At 35.7% G+C, this 21,826-nt stretch overlaps 1 protein-coding gene across 12 annotated transcripts in view; it reads left to right on the top strand.

The window, feature by feature from the left end:
• MLIP (muscular LMNA interacting protein) overlaps positions 1 to 21,826 on the top strand; it is a 267,113-nt gene that overhangs the window by 225,788 nt on the left and 19,499 nt on the right. For 9 of the 12 annotated variants that reach the window (XM_074398184.1, XM_074398182.1, XM_010337147.3 and 6 more), the window contains one exon: positions 7,729 to 7,932. The exons of the other annotated variants lie outside the window; for them this stretch is intronic. In XM_074398184.1, the coding sequence (XP_074254285.1) occupies positions 7,729 to 7,932 (204 nt within the window). The remainder of the gene's footprint in view (positions 1 to 7,728; positions 7,933 to 21,826) is intronic. 12 annotated transcript variants of the gene reach the window in all.

The raw sequence follows: 21,826 nt of genomic DNA, 5'->3' as shown, positions 1-21,826 counted from the left end.
AAACATCTCTTACAAGAAATTCATTTGCTATGGAAATAAATGAAATACAAAAAGAAAAAAAAAACTCCAGATTGAATAACAAACAAAATTAATCTTTAACTTGATACCTTTAAAACAAAGTGTAGTGGACACTTAAAAAATGACAGAGTATTCCAGATACCTACCACACATTAAAAAAAAGAGAGAGAGATTATAATCTGCAAAATGGGCAGATTGAATTCAGGCTAAAAGTTCCTTAAGTAAGACACATAAAATCTCCTTATAATGTTAAAAGATGGAATTTACAAGGAAAATGCAGTCATTAGAATATCAAAACATCAAAAGGTAACAACTTTCATAAGGCAAAAGCAGGAGATAAGATTTGAAAAAAGTGAAAATATATTATTGGTAAAATACTTTGTTAACTCATTTTTCAGTTTATCATAGATTAAATGAAAAAAATAGGTAAAAGTAGATCATCTCAAGTAAATCTAATTTGCATATATTCAGACTCCATCCTGCAGACAAAGCAAAATAAAACAAAATACTACTCTTTTTTATATCTGTGGAACTCTCACAAAAAGTGACCATACATTAGGCTAAAATAGAAAACCTACTAATTGCCAAGGTAGAAATGATACACACAAGTTTATCTGATCACAAAAAAATTATAAATTAATAACAAAGTTAGAAAACAAAGTTTCTGACATCTGTAAATTGAGGATTTTGCTTTTTCATAAAACTTTGATCAAAGAAGAAATTCAGAATAACATTTCTGTGTTTTCCTTCTTTTTTCTTCAGCTTTATTGAGCTATAATTGACTATTAAAAATTGTGTATATTTTAGGTAAAAAACCTTGATGTTTTGATAGATATATATTGTGAAATGATCACCACAATCAAGCTAGCATATTTATCACCTCACCCAGTTACCATTATTATTACTATTACTGTTGTGGTAAGAACATTTAGGATCCACCCTCTTAGCAATCAAGTATACAGTACACTACTGTTACTTATATTAATATTGTTAAACATTAGATCTCCAGAAGTTATTCATCTTTGGTAACTGATACTTTGTATGTTTTGACTAACAGTGACTCATTTTTCCCCACCCTCCTGCCCCTGGTAATCACTATTCTACTCTCTGCCTTCTATGAGTTTGACTGTTTTGGATTTCACATGTAAGTGAGGTAATGCACTATATGTCTTTCTGTGTCAGGTTTATTTCACTTAGCACAATTAACCTCCAGGTTAATTCATATTGCCACAAATTGTAGGATTTCCCTGTTGTTTAAGACTGATGAATATTCCATTATGTGTATTTAAATATTATACCACATTTCCTTTATCCACTTACCTATCAGTACACATCTAGGTTATGTCCATCTCTTGGCTACAGTTCTGCAGTGTACATGAAAGTACAGCTATCTCTTCAAGATACTGATTTAATTTCGTTTGGCTATATACCCAGGAGTGGGATTGCTGGATTTTATGGTAGCCATATTTTAAATTTGGGGGGAAGCTTCATACTGTTTTCCTTGCTAACTTACCAGTTAAGATTCCCACCAACAGTGTACAAGTGTTCTCTTTTTTCTACATTCTGATCAATACTCATTCCAATTGATAATAGTCATTCTAACAGGTGTGATATAATATCTCATTGTGATTTTGATTTGCATTTTCCTGATGATTAGTGATGTTGAGCAACCTTTCATATACCGGTTGGTCTTCTCATATGCTCATTGGCCATATCTTCTTTTGAAAAATGTCTATTCAGGTCTCTTGCCCATTTTTTAATTGAGTTATTTTGTTTTCTGGTATTGAGTTGTATGAGGTTTTCTAAAATATATATCTTTTGAATGTTAATGTCTTAAACGTACAGTTTGCAGATATTTTCTTCCTATATTCTTCAGGTTGCCTTTTCACACTGTTGAATGTTTTCTTGCTATACAGAGATTTTTTTAAGTTTGTTGCAATCCCACTTACCTATTTTTGCTTTTGGTATCTGTGCCAAAAGCAAAACAAACAAAAATAATACCCACAACAATGTCAATAAAAAGCTTTTTTATTCATTGCTTCAGAAGTTATACAGTTTTGGGTCTTATGTTTATGTTTTTAATCCATTTTGAGTTGATTTTTGTATATTGTATGAAATAAGGATCCAGTTTCATTCTTCTGCATGTGGATACACAGTTTTCACTGCACCATTTATTGAGAAGACTGTGGGTAGATTTATTTTTGTTCCATTGGTCTATAGTCTGCTTCTCTGACAGTGCCATACTGTTTTGATTATTGTGGTTTTGTAATATATTTTGAAATCACAAAATGTGATCCTCTCAAAAAAGGGTGTTTGAAAACTTTCTTTGGATTCGCTAGACTGAGAGTATTTTTGATATTGTCTTTTTGGTTTGCATATCTCTTCTGATCTTTCTAAAGTAAGCTAATATTACCTTGTAATTATACTAAAACAAAGTTTTTTAAAATAATAAAAAGAAATCTAACTTGAAAAAATAGAAAATCAAATTTCTATCTGGAAAAGAAAGCTAATGAAATCATTGTTTTTCAAATTATTGTCTATTAGAACTTATAAGATATAGTTAAAATAGTCCTTGAAATGTATAATGCAAAAATGCTTAATAAATATGCAAGAAGAGTAATAAACGTCAACCAAGTAAGCATTCAATTTGGAAAATTTAAAAACACAAATAAAACAATTATTTAGGGGAAACGTTATTTAAGGAGAAAATCCTTATTCTTTGCATAAGAAAATAAAAGAAAAAGAGTTTATAGGATTAGGAAAAGATAAATAACTAGAAAGAAAAACAGCTGCAGAACTCATAAATATAATAAAATATATTCTTTGAAAAAAGGATAAAATAGCAAACTATTAGCTAAACAGATCAATAAAAAGGGAGAAAATATAAAATACAAAATAAGAAATAAACATGTAAATAACAATATAGAGGACATAAAATATGACACTGCTTCTCTCACCCTTACGCAAGTGAATTTGGAATCCACAGGAAAATAATACTTTATAGCAAAAATACAGTTTTCCTGGAAAAATTTACTCCAGTAAACCAATTGCCAGAAGAAAAACTGAAAAATAAATAAATAAAAAAGGTGAAAAGTTACCCCCAAAAAGCTCCAGGTCACAAATAGATTCATGGGGAAATTCTAACAGTCTTTTAAGGAACAAACACAGTTATGTATTGTTTAATGATGGGAATACACTCTAAGAAATCCATCCTTAGTGGAATTCTCCTATTAGTATTTGATTTTATGTTTCCATAAGTTATTGGGGTACAGGTGGTATTTGGTTACATGAGTAAGTTCTTTAGTGGTGATTTGTGAGATCCAGGTGCTCCCAATCACCTGAGCAGTATGCACTACACCATATCGTTGTCTTTTATCCCTCACTCCCCTTGCACTCTTCCCCCCAAGTCCCCACAGTCCATTTTATCATTCTTATGCCTTCGCGTCCTCATAGCTTAGCTTCCACATATCAGTGAGAACATACCATGTTTGATTTTCCATTCCTGAGTTACTTAGAATAATAGTCTCCAATGTCATCCAGATCAATGCAAATGCTGTTACTTCATTCCTTTTTATAACTGAGTGGTATTACATCATATATAGTGTATATATACCTATATACCCTATATCCACTTTATCCACTCATTGATTGATGGGCATTTGCGTTGGTTCCACGATTTTGCAGTTGTGAATTTTGCTGATATAAATATGCGTGTGCAAGAATCTTTTTTGAAAAATCACTTTTTTTCCTCAGAGTAGATACCCAGTAATGGAATTGCTGGATCAAATGGTAGTTTTACTTTTACCTCTTTAAGGAATCTTCACACTGTTTTCCATAGTGGTTGTACTAGTTAGGGTATTTCTTTTGTGTGCAAAAATCATAGACTGTACCTTACACAAACCTAGATGGTATAACCTACTCCACACCTAGGCTATAGGGTATAGTATAACCTATTGCTTCTAGACTGCAAACCTGTACAGCACAGTACTGTACTGAATACTGTAGGCAACTGTCACACAATGGTATTTCTTTAAGCATATCTAAACTTAGAAAAGATTCAGTAAAAATGTGGTATAATTTCATGGGACCACCATTGTATGAAGTTCACTGTTTCATTATGCAGTGCATGACTGCACCCCTGACAGCAGATAGTTATGACTGTAGTAATGCAAGGATATCTTCTAAATTATTTTATGTAGCAAGAGTCACATTGTTATAAAACCCAACAGAAGTTGCACGAGCAGGAAACCTCAGCCCAAACTCAGTTATAAATATTCATGGAGATATCTCAATTTTATAGGAAACAGAACTCAGTGGAACGTTAAAGAGTGCTGTGTCCTTACTAAGTGGGATTTAATGCAAGGGGATAATAATGCAATTATCTTCTTAGACTTTAAGTGCCATCTTTATTAAACAAAACAAAACTCTTAAGGACTTTCGTGTGCCATCTTTATTAAACAAAACAAAACTCTTAAGGACTTTTATTGTTCAATCCAGAACTCTACCTCGAAATATGTTCCTTCTCAATATTCCCTTAACATTATTGTAAAGATTTATTTTAAAGATATAATCTACAAGTATGGGAAGTAAGAAGAGGAGACACAGCAATAACATTTTAAAGGTAGAAAAATATCCTGATGAGGAAAAACTGATGTAGTGACCCAAGAAAGCTAAATCCTAGGCCAGCCAGGGAGAAAGCCAAGTACCGATTCAATTTCTATCTTAGAGTTCTCAGAAGGCTTAGGCTTTGGAGGTCCTTGATACCTCTGAAGGGAAGGTAAAGAAATAGTAGCTGAAAAAAGAAAGGTAAGGTAAAATCTACTTAAGAAGTACCCAGGATTGTGCTAAAGAGAATCACAGGATAATAATTTCTACAAACATAGAAGGCAACTAGCACAGATTGAAACATACATATCAAGGTTGTCACTACCAACAATCCTTTCTCCTTTGTATTGTATTACCAACTGATGATACTCAAGTTGAGCTTGGCCAAAGTTCTTAGCTGTCTTCTGCCAGTCCAAGTACTGATAAGATTCTGCTCTCCCTCCGTGCCCAGCTGCCTGGATAAAGTGAGGACAATACCTGATCCGACAGAAGCATTCAAGTTTGACCTACTCCTAAGAGCCGGAGATTGGCAAAAGTGAATTTAGAAGAACAAAACACAGAGTAGCACGCTCTCTGCAAACATTTTTCTCCTGATTGGATAGAACTTAATTCCTCCAGATAACCGCATTTGGTGAACCCGTTGCTGCCCATGGATCACCATGCGCTTGCCCCCTGACAACCTGAGAATTGATTTTTACACGTTCCAAGAAAAAAACTGAAGGCTGAATATAAACCAGAAACTGTTCAGACCACCTCGTCCTAAGCACCTTCAATTATCAATTACAACACTGTCCTCTTCTCACGTAGCTAGTCTTGTGTTTGCTGCTCAGTTGTCATGTTAATCATTTTCACACTGATTAATAATTCATATAATTACCTGGTAAAACAATGAAGTGTTTGATTTAGAAATAAAATTATAAGTCAGAATCATCTTAAATGGACAAGTACTGCATGTGTTCCATTAAAGCTATGCACTGACTTGGCTTTCATTTAATAATGTTAGAGGCATTAACCAATTAAATTAGACAAAAGGAAGAAATGAGAACTATAATAGCTGGCAAAGAGGAGGTAAGTTTATCACTGTGTTAAGTGATTTGATTTTTTTGGTGACAGACCCAGAAAGTCTAAGAGAATCAACTGAACAACAATTAAAATCAGTAAGATAACTCAGTAAACTGTCTTGGTAGAAAATAAATAGGTTTTATGGACTGATACAGAAAAATTCCAAAATTGTCAAATAAAAAAAAATCAAATGATATCATGTCATTCAATTTCCTTAAATGACAGAAGGAGAAACTGAGGCCCACAGAATATAGGCAATTTCCCACTGGTCAAATATTAATAGCTAGGGGACAATAAAGCTGGAACTAGAAAAAGAAAAAAGACACAGAATACTGTAAAGAGGATGTTATCTTTTTAATTTTTTAAATTAAACTTTTTTTCTTCAACTTTTAAGTTCCAGGGTACATGTGCAGGATGTCTGGGTTTGTTACATAGGTAAACATATGCCTCATGGTAGTTTACTGCAGCGATCAACCCCTCACCTAGGTATTAAGTCCAGCATCCATTAGCTATTCTTCCTGATGCTCTCCCTCCTCCCGTAACCCCTGACAAGCCCCAGTGGGTGTTGTTCCCTGACCACATACCATGTGTTCTTATTTTTCATCTCCCACTTATAAGGGAGAACATGTGATGTTTAGTTTTTCTGTTCCTGCATTAGTTTGCTGAGGATAACGGCTTGCAGCTCCATTCATGTCTCTGCAAAGAACATGATCTTTTCCCTTTACATGGCCACATAGTATTCAACGGTGTATATGTACCACATTTTCTTTATCTAGTCTATCACTGATAGGCATTTGGATCGATTCCATGTCTTTGCTAGATGCTGTCTTTTTAAAATAATAAATGTATGCATGTGCTGTGTGTGTAAAATAAAATATATATTTGTATTTGCTTGATTTGTAGAAGACGTATACCTGTGTGTAGGCCTTTTTTGCAACTTTTCTTTGTAGCCTCAAGACTTTTTACTTTTTTGGTTTCCTTGCTCCATTCACATAATTCATGGCCTCATGCTGTGGCTCCTCCTTCCTCAAAGTCATTCATCCTTTTTCCATGGTAAAGGCTCACTCTCGTTAAGGCCTCATAACCTCCCCTCTTTGCAGTTGAACTCTTCTGTTTGCTGTACCACCAGTGTTTCTCTAAAACAACATGTTGCCTAGAACTGAAGACCTCATTCATTCATTCCAGACTCGCCGCTCCCTGATCCCTTATCCATGACAAACTCAACTCTGAAACTTACTATGTCATGAACTAAACCTTGTACTTCTGTCTCTCCGCTCCTATGTTAATACTCTCCACAGCACCCTCCTCTTGACTTCCTGATTTCTTCCAGACCAGATCACAAGCATCTTTAAATTAATTTCCGGCTGGGCGCGGTGGCTCAAGCCTGTAATCCCAGCACTTTGGGAGGCTGAGGCAGGTGGATCACGAGGTCAAGAGATCAAGACCATCCTGGTCAACGAGGTGAAACCCCGTCTCTACTAAAAATACAAAAAATTAGCTGGGCATGGTGGCGCGTGCCTGTAATCCCAGCTACTCAGGAGGCTGAGGCAGAAGAATTGCCTGAACCCAGGAGGCGGAGGTTGCGGTGAGCCGAGATCGCGCCATTGCACTCCAGCCTGGGTAACAAGAGCGAAACTCCGTCTCAAAAAAAAAAAAAAAAAAAAAATTAATTTCCGTAACTTCCTACCTCCTCCATGAAGACCTTTCTAACCCTAGCCTACTTCCTTTGGATGTATTCTCTTCTTCCCTACACATATCTCCTCTTAATACTTTCAAAAATAAACCTGGTGCCCTTCAGGAGACTTTCGGCAGGCGCTTGTTTTGTTCCACAGAAGAGGCTGGAGTGGGGGACTGAAAGGACTTTTTGAAAGAGATACACAATACACATTGAAAGCAGGGGTCTCATGAGGGACACCTCCTAGGTAGAAGAGGTTTTCTTCTTACTGGTAAGAGATTCTGACCTATGTCTATCATAGACCTGATTCCAAGGGTGCTTGACTTTTTTACACTAACATCCTCTTATACCTTTCTTCTTCCCCCCAGGGTATGACAGTCCTTCCCAAGCCTGTCTCGCTCCATCCTTTATATCAGACTAAACTCTATCCTCCTGCTAAGTCCCTGCTGCATCCACAGACCCTCTCACATGGTGACTGTCTTGCCCCAGGACCTTTCAGTCATCTATCCTTCTCCCTGAGTGATGAACAGGAGGATTCTCACACCCTCCTCAGTCACAACGCATGCAACAAGGTGAGAACTCCCCAAAATTGGAATTATTCCGTGCTGTGATCCTTCATTACGCTTGACTTTTAAAACTTAAATGTGGAGGAAACTTATATGTTAGGAATATTTAAATATTAAATATTTGAATGTATTAAGAATAGTAAGTATTTGTATGAAAGCACATTATCTTAAAAGCAGATAATTGACCTTGGGAAATAATAAAAATTTATTATTTTTTCCAAAGTAATTCCCTGATCTGTATTCTTTATTGTTTCATGTTCTTCCCTATGGGAGAAATTCCAAGACATTTTGCAAAATCTCACAAAATGCCCTTAATTTTTATTCTAGTCTTAGTTCAGTATTCCTAAAAAGCTTCTTTAAATTGCAGTGTCTTGATGAGGAGGCACTTACAATTACAGTCAATGGGGGAAAAAAAAAGGCTTAAAATTACTGTGGGTATCTGCAAAATAATATTCACATTTTACTTTAAAATGTACCTATGCACTTCAATGTGTATAGTAATGGAATGTGTAAAAAATAATGAAGTGTTTTGCACCTGAAGTGCGTGTGTGTGTCTTTCTGTCTGTCTATGTGTGATATAAAACAAGTAAAAATATTTATAGTTGACTTTGGAATTCAATCGTAAATGTTTTCTAGGAAAAAGCAGTTAAAATAAACTACATGGAGCTTACATATAAATTCCCTTTGCTCTTCGGTGTATTATCGTAAGGGCATCTGGCTAGGACTGATGCTCAGACCCTGAAAATTTTCTAAAATAATTTACTGGTTACACTTTAATTAAATCTTTTTGTAAAATTCAAAATCCTATTTCAAAGCATTTATTCTACAAGTAATCTATATCCAATTAAATATATCTCTATACTTGGAAATCAATAAAGATTATCTTTCAGAATATAGCTGGATAATAGCCCTTAGAGCCTGAGACATTTTTTAAAGGAAAAAAATGTTAATAAACCCTGTCTAAATGCAAACAATCACTTAAAAAGCAAACACTATTATATAAGGAAAAATAGATTTTTAAATTTAATAGCTTCTAAACAACTAATGATCAATTTCAAATTAAACAAATTTTAAAATATCAATTTTTTTTGCCAATAAATGTTTTAGGGAAACATTCAATATGACATTTTTCTGACCTTTGTTTGTGTCCCACTCTTGTTCTAGAAAATAAGTATATGAGATAAACTATAATATTTAAAAAATGATTTTATATTATTTGAAACTTTTTCTGATTTAATATTTGCCAAGAGCCACGAAATCCATTTAGTTGAGTTAATAATTCTGATAATAATGTTACCATTTTCTTATAAATTGTCATCTATAATAAGGTTATGATATATAGATATCAATTACATGATATAGCTCATTTTTTGATATTTTAATGGTGTTTTCTGGACTGTTCAGCAAGGATAGACTCTATTTCATCCATATTTCAGCCTTTGCTTGGTCAGACTGAGAAGAACAAAAGCTGTGTGAAATTGGAAATTTATTTTCAGTCCATGCAATCCTCATAACAGATTTTGTCTTTCTGAGTGTGAGATTTAGTGATACTGAATAAAGAACCATTCACAACCAAAATAATAATAGTAATAATAATAAGATGGTAATACCACATTTTAAATGATTCCATTCAATTGCTTAGTCTTGAATCTGTATTGCCTTATTAAAGTATACTTGAGTTACCGATTTGATATCTATGTTGGGTCAACAGCATACTAATTTATCAGGATTTTTTCTTTTTACCTGAAATAACTTAATGCCTTTAATTGTAAGACACAATATCTACTATCTAAATTAACTTTTCTCCAATACCCTAACATCATTCCCAAGTCTGACTTTACAGCTTTGCCTACTGGCCTGTCTCCAAACTGAAATCTTCCCAACCTTCCCTCTGGAGAACATGCTGAACGTGTCTTACCAATTTTTAGAGTTCCTCTTCAACTGGGCTACAGTAGGTGTTCAACAGGTTTTATTCTTCTTTTGCTGAGTCTGCAGTGAGCACTCTTCTAAATTTTCATCAAACTCCTCATGTCCTAAATCTTCACCCTAATCCCTCCCTCACTTTTTTACTATCAAGATAGAAGTTTATAACTGTGTGCATCATATCCACCCAGTTATAAAGACGCTCAAGTACTTTCTTTATAAAGTATATTATAAAGACGCTCAAGTACTTTCTTTTCATCCTGGAATGAAACAGTAAAACTGCCTTCTTTACTTCCTTGCAGCCTCATGAAGAAATTCATTCCTGTTACTTTCTTTTCTCTCTCTTTTTTAAAAATTGTACTTTAAGTTCTGGGATACATGTGCAGAATGTGCAGGTTTGTTACATGGACACGTGCCATAGTGGTTTGCTGCACCCATCAACCGGTCATCTATATTAGCGATTTCTCCTAGTGCTGTCCTGCCCAGCCCCCCATCTCCTGACAGGCCCTAGTGTATGATGTTCCTCTCTTTGTGTCCATGTGTTTTCATTTTTCAACTCCCACTTATGAGTGAGAACATGTAGTGTTTGGTTTTCTGTTCCTGTGTTAGCTTTCTGAGAATGATGATTTCCAGATTTATCTATGTCCCTGCAAAGGACACAAATTCATCCTTTTTATGGCTGCATAATATTCCATGGTGTATATGTGCCACATTTTCTTTATCCAGTCTGTCACCGATGGCCATTTGGGTTGCTTCCAAGTCTTGCTATTGTGAACAGTGCCACAATAAACATACATGTGCATGTGTCTTTATAGCAGAATGCTTTATAATCCTTTGGGTATATACCCAGTAATGGGATTGCTGGGTCAAATGTTCTAGATCCTTCAGGAATCGCCACACTGTCTTCCACAATGGTTGAACTAATTTACACTCCCAACAGCAGTGTAAATGTGTTTCTATTTCTCCACATCCTCTCCAGCATCTGTTGTTTCCTGACTTTTTAATTATCACCATTCTAACTGGCATGAGATGATATCTCATTGTGACACTGATTTGCATTTCTCCAATGACCAGTGATGATGAGCTTTTTTTCATATGTTTTTGGCTGCATAAATGTCTTTTTTTGAGAAGTGTCTGTTCAGATCCTTCACCCACTTTTTGATTTTTTTTTCTTGTAAATTTGTTCAATTTCCTTGTAGATTTTGGATATTAGCCCTTTGTCAGATGAATAGATTGCAAAAATTCTTTAATCCTTGAAAGTGAGATAGCCCAGTGGGTAAGAGGATGGTACTCGTCTCTTTGTCTGAGTTTATTTCTTGACCCAACCCTTTTTAGGTGGTCATGTTGGGCAAGTCATTTAGCCTCTTAATGCCTCCATTTACTCATTTTTAAAATGGAAATGATAATAGTACCTCCCTTATTAGAATATTATGAAAATAAAATCGACAAATAGGTGTAAAAGTGCCTGAAGATAATAAAAACATACGAGTAAGATCTAATTACCACGAAGCTTTCTTGAATTGTCACTCCTCTTCTCCTAAATCTTCTTCCATTCTTTCTCCATTGAATGCCTCCCCTTTATATGCAGAAGCCTAAAAAACAAAATAGAGCAACACTAAAGGAGCACTTCATCCTTTTCCTTGATGATGCTGCAAATCTATCAGTTTCAAAATTTTCTTTCTCTCAAAGTGGTCAACAGCCACTTTCTCCATTCCCTTTCTATTGACTCACTTTTTAGCGCATTTTTGAAAGCTTCCGACTTTCACCTCTACCACTCTAAGGGTAAACTGGTTGTCAGCAATTCAGCCAAATCTCAGCCCTCTCTCTCTTTTATTCTTCTGTAACAATTGACACAGTTGATCATTTCTTTTTGCGTTTCTCTTACTCTGCTCTGGGGATAATATGCACATTCTGACTCCCTGACTGCTCCTTCTTCGCTTTCTTTGCGGACACTTCTTGCTTCTCTACCTCATCTTTCTAATTGCCTCACTTCAGCTATTCACCCACTCACAGGCCTTAGTGATTGTCTTCATACTGATAAGTCTCAAAATCACTCTTCCCTTTCTGCTTCTCCTCTGAGATTCAGCTTCATATCTGTAGCTGCCTGCTCATCATTTCCCCGAGGATGTTATGTTGTCACCTCAAACTCATCAAAGTAGTTCTGCACTGGTTTTCCTACTTCCGTCATTAAAACCACAGTTCTTAGTCTCCAAACTCAAAACTTGATTCATCTGTTATGCTTTATACTTTTTCTGCTGTGTCCTTATATTAAGTCATTCACCAAGTAGAATTCATTCTTAAATTTTCTCACACTAGTCTTTATTATTCTTATTTTACTTTACTTAAACTGATTTTCTTGTTTTCCCCTAGGCAGGCTTTGGGAATGCCTTACTGTTCTACTTGTTCATTTATTTTCCCATATAAAATACTCTTCTATGTTCTCCTTACTTATACTAACCGTTCTCGTACTTTAAGACCGTGTTAAATTATTCTTCTTCTTCTGTGACATTTCTCCATGCATCTATACTCAAAGTGACTGTTTTTCTCCTTTTAATTTCTATACTCTTTTCCTGTGCCAAGACATCTCATGCATATTATAGGTCATCTTGTATTTATTTGTTGTACTTGTCTTGGTGTCTATCTAGGGTGTGACGTAATATGCTATTTCCCACCTTATGCGCAAGGTAGTAAATATGTATTAATGATGAACAATTTCTACAATTACCTTTTTCACTAAGAGACCTAGATGTTTGAATTATTATGATTATTTCTCTTTCAAGTAAAGACTAATTTCCACATATCTTATGGAGTGTGTTGGCATGGGAGCATAGGTAGGGTGGTGTGGAGGCAGGGCGCATGTGTCCTTTGCCTGCGGTGTTCTCATTCCTTTCTGTTAGACAACCATGAGTTGTAGAATACATGGTAACATCCCTTTTTCTTCACTTGCGTGGCATGTCCTTATCAACTGTCAATCAGCTACTTCTGTGCCCCTACAGCTTACATGGGAGAACAGTGTTACCTGCTTGCTGGGAACAAGGTGAACTTTGTGAAGCTATCTCAGAACCATCCTCTTGGATGCTCTACGTATCTTTCTCTGTTCTTCTGTTCATGTCCTCTTTGCCATAGGGAACTCCAAAACAGTTCATATTTGTGAGTTCATCTACTCACTAAAATTTGTAACCCCAAATCAACACTCATTGTGTTTGCTCTTCTAGTCATTTGCGGACATTCACAGAACAGGGAAAAATTTGAATCCTCAATGTTCCCAGCTGAGGTTGAACAAGGCAATGCTCTGCTTTCTTGCTGTCATGCTGTAAACAATTGTCCTTTTTGTGATCTCTCTGGCGTCATGTTTTTGTTTGCATCTCTGTGTATTTTGTTGGTAATTTTGCTGTTTAAAATGGGGGAGGGACGGGGGGGTGGGGAGGTGGGAAGAGATAGCATGGGGAGAAATGACAGATACAGGCAAGGGGACGGAAGGCAGAAAACCACACTGCCATGTGTGTACCTATGCAACAATCTTGCATGTTCTTTACATGTACCCCAAAACCTAAAATGCAATAAAAAAAATAAAAATAAAAAATAAAAATAAAAAAAATAAAAAAATAAAAAAATAAAATGGCCCCTAAGCATAGTGTCAAAGGGCTTTCTAATGTTCTTAGGCACAAGAAGGCTGTGATGTATCTTAAAGAGAAAATAAGTATGGTAGGTAAGCTTGTTTTAGGCTTGAGTTATAGTGCTGTTGGCCATGAGTTTCATGTTAGCGAATTAATAATATATTAAATATGTGTCTTTAAACAAACACCCATAAAACAGGGTATTTATTGATTGTAATGACAATGTAACCAGAGACTTGAAATAACCTAATCCAGGTTTTTCCCAGGAGAAACAGTTGGGTATTCATGAATTCCATTCTCATGGGAGCTTTAAAGATATAACTGCTGTGAATAATGAGGATGATTGTACCTTTGTTTGGTTTTCTTTGAGAAGACTGCCACCTATGAGTAGTTATTTGGGGATGTGGTTCCAGAAAATGCCAATTAGGGGAATGGGGATAATAATGAGCATGTGAGCAAGCAGGTGACCGCTGTGGGGGACTGGAACTTTATATCACTGGGGATCTCTGGAAGCTGCTGTAGGGACACACAGCCCAGAGCTCTGCTCTCTGAGGGGTGGAGGAGGGAAATTTTGACAGTCAGTTGGGGAGAAGGGGTTGGGCATCATTAATCCCCGGAAAGAGCTCTGAGGCAAAGGAAAGTAAAAGCAGGTAGTTTGAAGTTCAGAGGATGATTGCTGCTAAAATGATAAGAACTAAGAGGATATATGTGGCTCAGTGATTTATCGTATATGTATATGTATGTGTATATATATATTCATGACATGTTACGTTTATGATCTAATGTTGAAGTCCAGGTTCTGTAGATCAAAATTTTGGCTGTTAAAACTTAAGCGGGTGAGTGTGATCGCTCACACCTGTTTCCCAACAATTTGGGAAGCCACGGTGGGAGGAGCGCTTGAGCCCAGGAGCCAGAGACCAGCCTGGACAATGTAGGGAGACTCTGTCTCAACAACGACAACAACAACAAATTAGCTGGGCATGGTGTCATGCACCTGTGGTCCCAGCTACTCAGGGGTTTAGGTGGGAGGATTGTTTGAGCCCGGGAAGTCGAGGCTGCATGGAGCCGTGATTGTGCCACTATACTCTGGGCTGCACAGCAGAGTGAGACTCTTGTCACAAAAAAACAAACAAAAACCAAACAAAAGTCTGAAGGGTATTCTCTAGTTTTGATGTATTATGCCTTGGGCTATGTATAGTACTGAAATAAGAAAGGGCACAGAGGAAAGATGTATCTGGGTGTTTGGGGTACTATTTTAAATTTGTGTCTAATCTACTATTGTCGTTTTGTCCATTTTTCCTCCATTTTACAATGCATTTTTTTTTTATCTTCAAAGGAAGCAAAGTACCATGAATAACACACACATTTATGTCTAGATTAAGGCCTACCGGAGTCCATTTTCTATTTTTAAAAATTCAGCTCATTTAGAAAAGTAATATTCTTCCTAGGCATCACGAATACGTGGCCACATGTGTCTCAGCTTACTTACCTGGCCCTGAGGTGGGAAAACACACACACATCACGTACCTAGAAAGCTTATCACTGTCCCTGACTTTTCTTCTTTCTCCGTTCATTCCCTGTCTCGTTTCTTCTATCTTCTACTCTCATAATTTGCAAGATATACCTCTCTCTTTAAATCACCCTAAAATTACAATTCTTCTGGCCTATTTTCAACATTCCCACTTAAGTATTCAGTTTTATGCACTTTGTTCTCTTCTCTTATCCCAGCTACATTTTCTTCCTTTTATTTAGCACAGCCATGTAGACAGGAAGATACTATCCCTTGTTTTCTCCCTTGAGTCTCTACCTTTGCCAGTTTGCACCAGCAAACAAACCAGAAACACATAGCCAATCTAAGAATAGAAATCAGAGGAGTGAGCACTAAGCCTTTACTCAGGATGTCTTTTCTGATCTGTTGGCAGAAGCAAGGCTGAGATTTCCTGAGCAAGAAGGCACTATTTACAGTGAAAGCCTGAGAAGTTTTACAAGCAAATTAGGATCTTTATAGATAGACAGCTTTAAAGCCCCAGGAGAAAATTCACAGCCATCCTTGAGGATATTTTCTCTTTCATTTAAAAACAATATATATTTTGTTGCCAAGTTTGTGACCATGCAGCCATTTTATTTCACTTTTAGTTTTCTAAAAATGCATGATTTTTTATGTTGTCTGTAACCATACACAATTTTATTTCAAGTCTGCTTTTGTCTCATGAAAGAGATAAGTATGGCGGATTTCTTCACATGTCTGTAGATTCTCCCCTTTCTTCCACTGCTATTTAATTCTGTTGTATGTTTTTATGCAAAGTCTAGTTCTACATTTCTCTAGCCTTCCCACTGGAATATTTCAGTATTTATCTCTGGAGTAGTCTCTTAAAAAAATCCCTTCTGCTATAGCTTTCACTTCATAGCCAGAGAGTCTCCTACCTCTCCATTCTTCTCATCCAGAACCCCTTAAACAGAACACTCACTTGCAGATCCCAGGCTGCTGCCATTGCTAGAGGTCTGGGCCTGACCTTTAAGATCTCTCATACAGACAGGAAAATATATATTCCTGTGTAGATGTTCATGTGTTCTGATCAGTCTGGGCCATTTAAATATATATGAATAGAAACATTATATTTTTTTTTCCTATTTTATGAAGAATTTTATTTTTTAAGTAGTGTTTTGAGACTGGGCACAGTGGCTCACGCCTGTAATCCCAGCACTTTGGGAGGCCCAGGCAGGTGGATCATTTGGTCAGGAGTTCAAGACCAGCCTGACCAACATGGTGAAACCCCGTCTCTACTAAAAATACAAAAAATTAGACGGGCATGGTGGCACATGCCTGTAGTCCCAGCTACTAGGGAGGCTGAGGCAGGAGAATCACTTGGACCCAGGAGGCGGAGGTTGCAGTGAGCCAAGGTTGCACTATTGCACTCCAGCCTGGGTGACAGAGCGAGATTCCAACTAAAAAAAAAAAAAAAAAAGGTAGTGTTTTGAAAAGAAATATTTATGTCTACCACCATAATAAACCATTCCAGTCAATAAATATTTTAAAAATTGTATGATTTCAATATGTGTAGTGCTCCCTCTTTTTATCTGAAGTATCCTGTTTGATCAGTAAGTATAAAGTCACTCTACTTATAGTGAAATGCAAATTTAAATTCATCTGCAGAGTCTATTTATAATAAGACATCAGTTGCTGAATTTATTTTGTAGTATCAATGAATTGTTTTATGCCTATATTTGAAAAAGTAATTCAAACTCTTGCTTTAACTTTCCTATCTGCGAAATGACAAACAACAACAAAATAGAATCTCTATTATAGAATTGTTACCAGGATCAAATGATATATGAAAGTAAAACGGTCACATTCCTACTTAAGTATTCAGCTTTATACATTTTTTAGCATTTAGCTATTATAGTAGAATTTTGGTGTTGGAGTGAAGAAACAATCCATCAATATAACCAGTAAGCCATTACTCTCATCTTAAATACCTTTTCCCTTTTATTACAGCCTTTGTTTTATTGCTTTCTGATTTATTCACTTATGTATTTCCTTTAATTCCCATTTCTCACTCTTCTATCCTTTCTGCCCCCAGAGAAATATTCTAAAGTATGTGATGTTTTATATGTTTGTGCATTTTCTTTCAAAAGTTGCATTGTTATTTTGTGTGCATATAACAAAATTTGTGTAAATGTTATTGTGCCGCACATTTCACTCTGTTCCTGCGGGTTTCTGTCTCTTTAGCTGTAATAGTAGGACATTTAGTTTGGTTTCAAAATCCTAACTCTATGACTCAGACTGGACTGGTTGCTTCAGAATTACCTGGGGAGCTTTAGAAAAGTGCAGATTCCTAAGCCTACTTACAACTTAAAAAATTTAGAAATCTCAAGGACTGGGTGACCTCAAGCGTTTTTACCTCATGAAAACTTTATGCTTCCTCTATAATAACAAATGTTTCCTCTTTTGCCTTTTAAATTCTTTAATGACTCGGCAAGAAAATAAATTTCCTTATAAAAAACTTTAAAAGGAAAACTATATTGATATGCTTCTAAGTACTAGATTATAATTATATTTTTCTTCATATAACTCCTAGTAAGTAAAAGGAAATACAATTGTTATTTATATATAGAGAGTATATGTATATATACTGTAACATATATAGTGCATACTGTAATATATCTAGTATATTAGCTTAGGATTTTTTGTTAGAATAAGTTATAAAATATAGGGTTTACCTGTTAATCAAAATTGTCCCCATGTGCTTGTAACATTTACAGATGGGCCTGAGGATTTACACATTCAGTATTTGTAGACTTACTGAATCAGAAGGTATATAGTTTTTTCTGGTGTGAGTCTTCAGTTATTAAAAGTCCTTTCTCTTTGAAAAAATACCATACCCACCAACATATGCTTTCTTATGATTTACTTTTTTTAAAAAAATAAATTGCCTTTTTCATAAAGAGATTTTAAATTACAGCAATTCTTTATATTATGATTATGCTTTTCCTAAAAATGATGAACTTTCATAATACATTTTATTTACTTACAGTACATTTTACCTTTATTACATGTCAACAAAGTATTCACTGATCATTTTTCTTAGCCTTTTTTTCTAAGCAGCTGCTCTTGAGATTGTAGATTAAGAATAAAGAAGGAATATAAGTTGTCTAAAATGAAAAAGGGGGAGAAGAGTGAGCAAATGGATTTATTTTCAGTCCAATTATATGCATTATTTCTGTCTTCTCTATGTAAAGAATCACTTCACTTATAATAAGGCAAGGGTGGATCATCTATTAGAATAGTGAGGAAGCCTTGCTAGCAAAATGTGTTTTGAGAGAAATTAGGGGTTGGCATACCTACTCTGGAACATCTGGTGAGTTTTCATGGTGGTCTGATGTGTGAATGAGGTAGGAGGACAGAGAAAGGAAATAAACTTTCATGTCCAGAATGGGCAGGTGGGAGAGGCCCCTTCACAAACTGTCTTTAGCCTGTTTTCTAGGCCATGAGCATTCTCTTCTTAAACTCCTTGGGTATTTCACGCTATAAAGGTTGATTTTCCTTGTTCGTTTTGTTCTTCTATTTATTTATTTTCAAATTTAGTCCAGGTGTAAAATTTATATTGTTAATATTATTGAGAGCATGCAAATGGGTATTATCATTGCATTGCTACTCAGAGAATTGACCGTGTGAATCTGCAGAAATCCAATAAAAACTAAAACATTAATATTATAGGTGTATTTTTAAGCATGGGTTGATTTTTAGTAGCTCCTTTGAAAGATTTTTTTCCTGAGGTTTCTTCTGATATTTTAACAAAGATCAAGCAACAACAGTTAATAGAGATTATGACTTATCTGGACAAAGGAAAATCTGAAATAATTCTGACCTTCCCCTACTGCTTCAAAGGCTGAGAGGGCTTTGAAATAACAATTTATTTTTCTAATATATGCTGTAAATATTTAAATCTAAAGATGTGAAAAATCTTTTATGAGTATACATTAAGAATAAAGAAACAGCTCTTTGAGATAAGCAGTTTGCAATTGTACATAGCTTCAAAATTAGAAAAATGAACACTAAGTAATTTGGTTCAAGGTTACCGAAACCTTGACTACCTAATAGCCTAATTCCTTACTAAAAACAAAAATCATAGATTTTGCAAAATTTTTGTTACAACATAAAGTATGGGAACTCAGGAGTCTGGAAGTTTGCAAAACACAATTATTTATTCATTTCATAAAGAGGTACTGAATATCTGTTAGGTGCAAAGCATTGTGTTTGTGCTGGTCATGCTGGAAAGCCAGCAGAGACATGAGGGGCCTTTGCCAGGTCCTTATTTTCTACATAGGGAAAACAGAAATTAAAGAAGAACAAAAAATCAATAAGTGATAACTGTTAGAACTGCCATGCGAAAGACATCTGGGCAGGTATGAGTATGTATGTATATATCAGAGATCCTGATCCAGTCTGATGAATCAGGAAAGACTTAATGAGAACATGGTGTTGAATCTGAGACCTGAAAAGAGGTGAAAGTTTGGGGTGGGCTGGGCATTCCAGGTAGAGGGGGCAGCAAACATAGGCAGAAAGAAAAAGAACAGGGCAAACTTGAGAAAATGAAAGCAGGCCATAGCATTGAAGAAGCAACTGGTATCAGAAATTATAATGTGAAGTTAGCAACAATTAAGGTTCCTAGATAGCGTCAGCATTCCTGAGCATAGTGAGTTATCTGAACTAGGGGCAGTGGAGGGGAGGAGGGGAGCCAGGAAGCAGGGAAATGAATGAAGGAGCCACTGAAATTTTATAAGAAATGTATTTAGAAAAGGTAGAGAACATGCCACTTACTTCACATGCAGCATTTTATTTAGATTTTAAAACAATCATAAAGTAGGATTTATTCTTTCTTTTACATATGAAGAAACTGAGGCTCAGAAACTATAAGTAATTTGTAAAAAATTTTGTAGATTAGCTTAAAAGCTGATGCTCAATTGATTTTCTTTGAGACACCTCCCTAAAATCTATCAGTAAAGCAGCATTACCACCTTCACCATCACTACCACCCAGGAATCACGTACAGGCTTCCATTTGGTCAAACACAGTACCGTATATGTAAATCAGGTCTAGAACTAACTGCTGAGGCTGTCTGACTTCCTTCAGTCTACATATAAGAAAACGGAAGCCCAGCGATGTAAAGTGACATACCCAAGGTCACGGCATGAGTTACTGGCAGAGCCTGGGTTTATGAATTTCACAATGCTTTTCACATTTCATCTCCAGGCTCCAACATTATTCTGGCAGAACTTTCCACTTTCCAAAGGTTAGTGGCTGAGAGAACCACTAAACATCTAGAAATCTGTCAAAATTGTATGGAGGAAGCCACATTTATTGAAAAAGGTCATCTTGAATTTTGGAGGAAAAAACATCCCTCTAACCTCCTCATTAATAATGTCTGTTTATGTTCTAACCATATGTATGATTAGAAATCTTTCTGTGGGCCGGGCGCAGTGGCTCAAGCCTGTAATCCCAGCACTTTGGGAGGCCGAGGCGGGTGGATCATGAGGTCGAGAGTTCGAGACCATCCTGGTCAATGTGGTGAAACCCCATCTCTACTAAAAATACAAAAAATTAGCTGGGCATGGTGGCGCGTGCCTGTAGTCCCAGCTACTCAGGAGGCTGAGGCAGGAGAATTGCTTGAACCCAGGAGGCGGAGGTTGCGGTGAGCCGAGATTGCGCCATTGCACTCCAGCCTGGGTAACAAGAGCGATACTCTGTTTCAAAAAAAAAAATCTTTCTGTGTGAATAAAGCAAGGTAATTTATTTTCATTCATCATAGAAATCAACAGGTTTGCTTTCAATTGTAAAATGTTTCTGACAGGTTGTAAAAATAATGGAGATTAGATAACTATTACGATGATTTAAAACAAAATATTTGCGATTGTTGGAACTGGAAAAAAGACTTTATCAAACTTAAAATGAATTTTAAAAACTGTTTTAATTAAGAGTTTTCAGGAAACCAAAACATGTTCACTATTTGATGATGCCAAATTGTTTTCAAAATGAATGAATTTGTTTAATACATCCACAAAGAACATTCTACTCAAAAATGACTAAATGCAAATTAATTGGAGTTCTAACATTAAAAAATGAATGTCAATGAGGAGATATTTTAAGGGAAGCGGTTTTGCAAAATGAAGTATCAATCATTTTTAGCTAGATTCTCCACTAGAGGGCAAAAAGCATTTCAACGCAATACATGTCTTAATGACATGCTGGAATTTGAAACTGGGCATGTTTCTGGTTATCTAATTGCCAGTCATTATTCTTAAAGTGTAATTGACTTAATCATAAAACAGTTGACTTTTAAATTTTTTCCAGGAAACTGAGAACAATCAATTTCTTACTTATATTTCTCTTTTTGGCTTGATCTTAGTAGCAAGAACACCTGTCCCTGAGCTCGTGCATTGTCAGGGATTCTCCATTGTAACATTTTTAAATAAAATCATTTAAAAAATCAGAAATTTGATAATAGGAAAGAGGTGTAGATAGACAGGATAACATCTTTAGTGAGGAAAAGTATATTTTGAGAAACATGATTTTTAAACCTTTTGTAAAATAACATGCTAGCCCTTGGAATTTATTGACTATGCTTGTATTTTATGGGCATAGAGAAAACAAATTGCCATCCATTTGCACTTTGTTCCGATGGATGCACTAAGGGATAATAAGCTCTCTGTATTTCACCACACACATCTGCCAACTGTTCCTTCTCCTTCATGTGCTATTTTAGATCAAGTTCCTTAAAAGCAGAGCCTGAGATGGGGGTTCAGGTATTGGTGATTTATTGAGGGAGCGTCTTTCAGAAAAGCATCCTTAAAGGAAGGAA

The sequence above is a fragment of the Saimiri boliviensis genome, chromosome 4 (assembly GCF_048565385.1).
Source record: "Saimiri boliviensis isolate mSaiBol1 chromosome 4, mSaiBol1.pri, whole genome shotgun sequence".
Lineage (NCBI taxonomy): Eukaryota > Metazoa > Chordata > Mammalia > Primates > Cebidae > Saimiri > Saimiri boliviensis.
The sequence above is the reverse complement of the archived record's forward strand: the minus strand, read 5'-3'. Positions and strand labels throughout refer to the sequence as shown.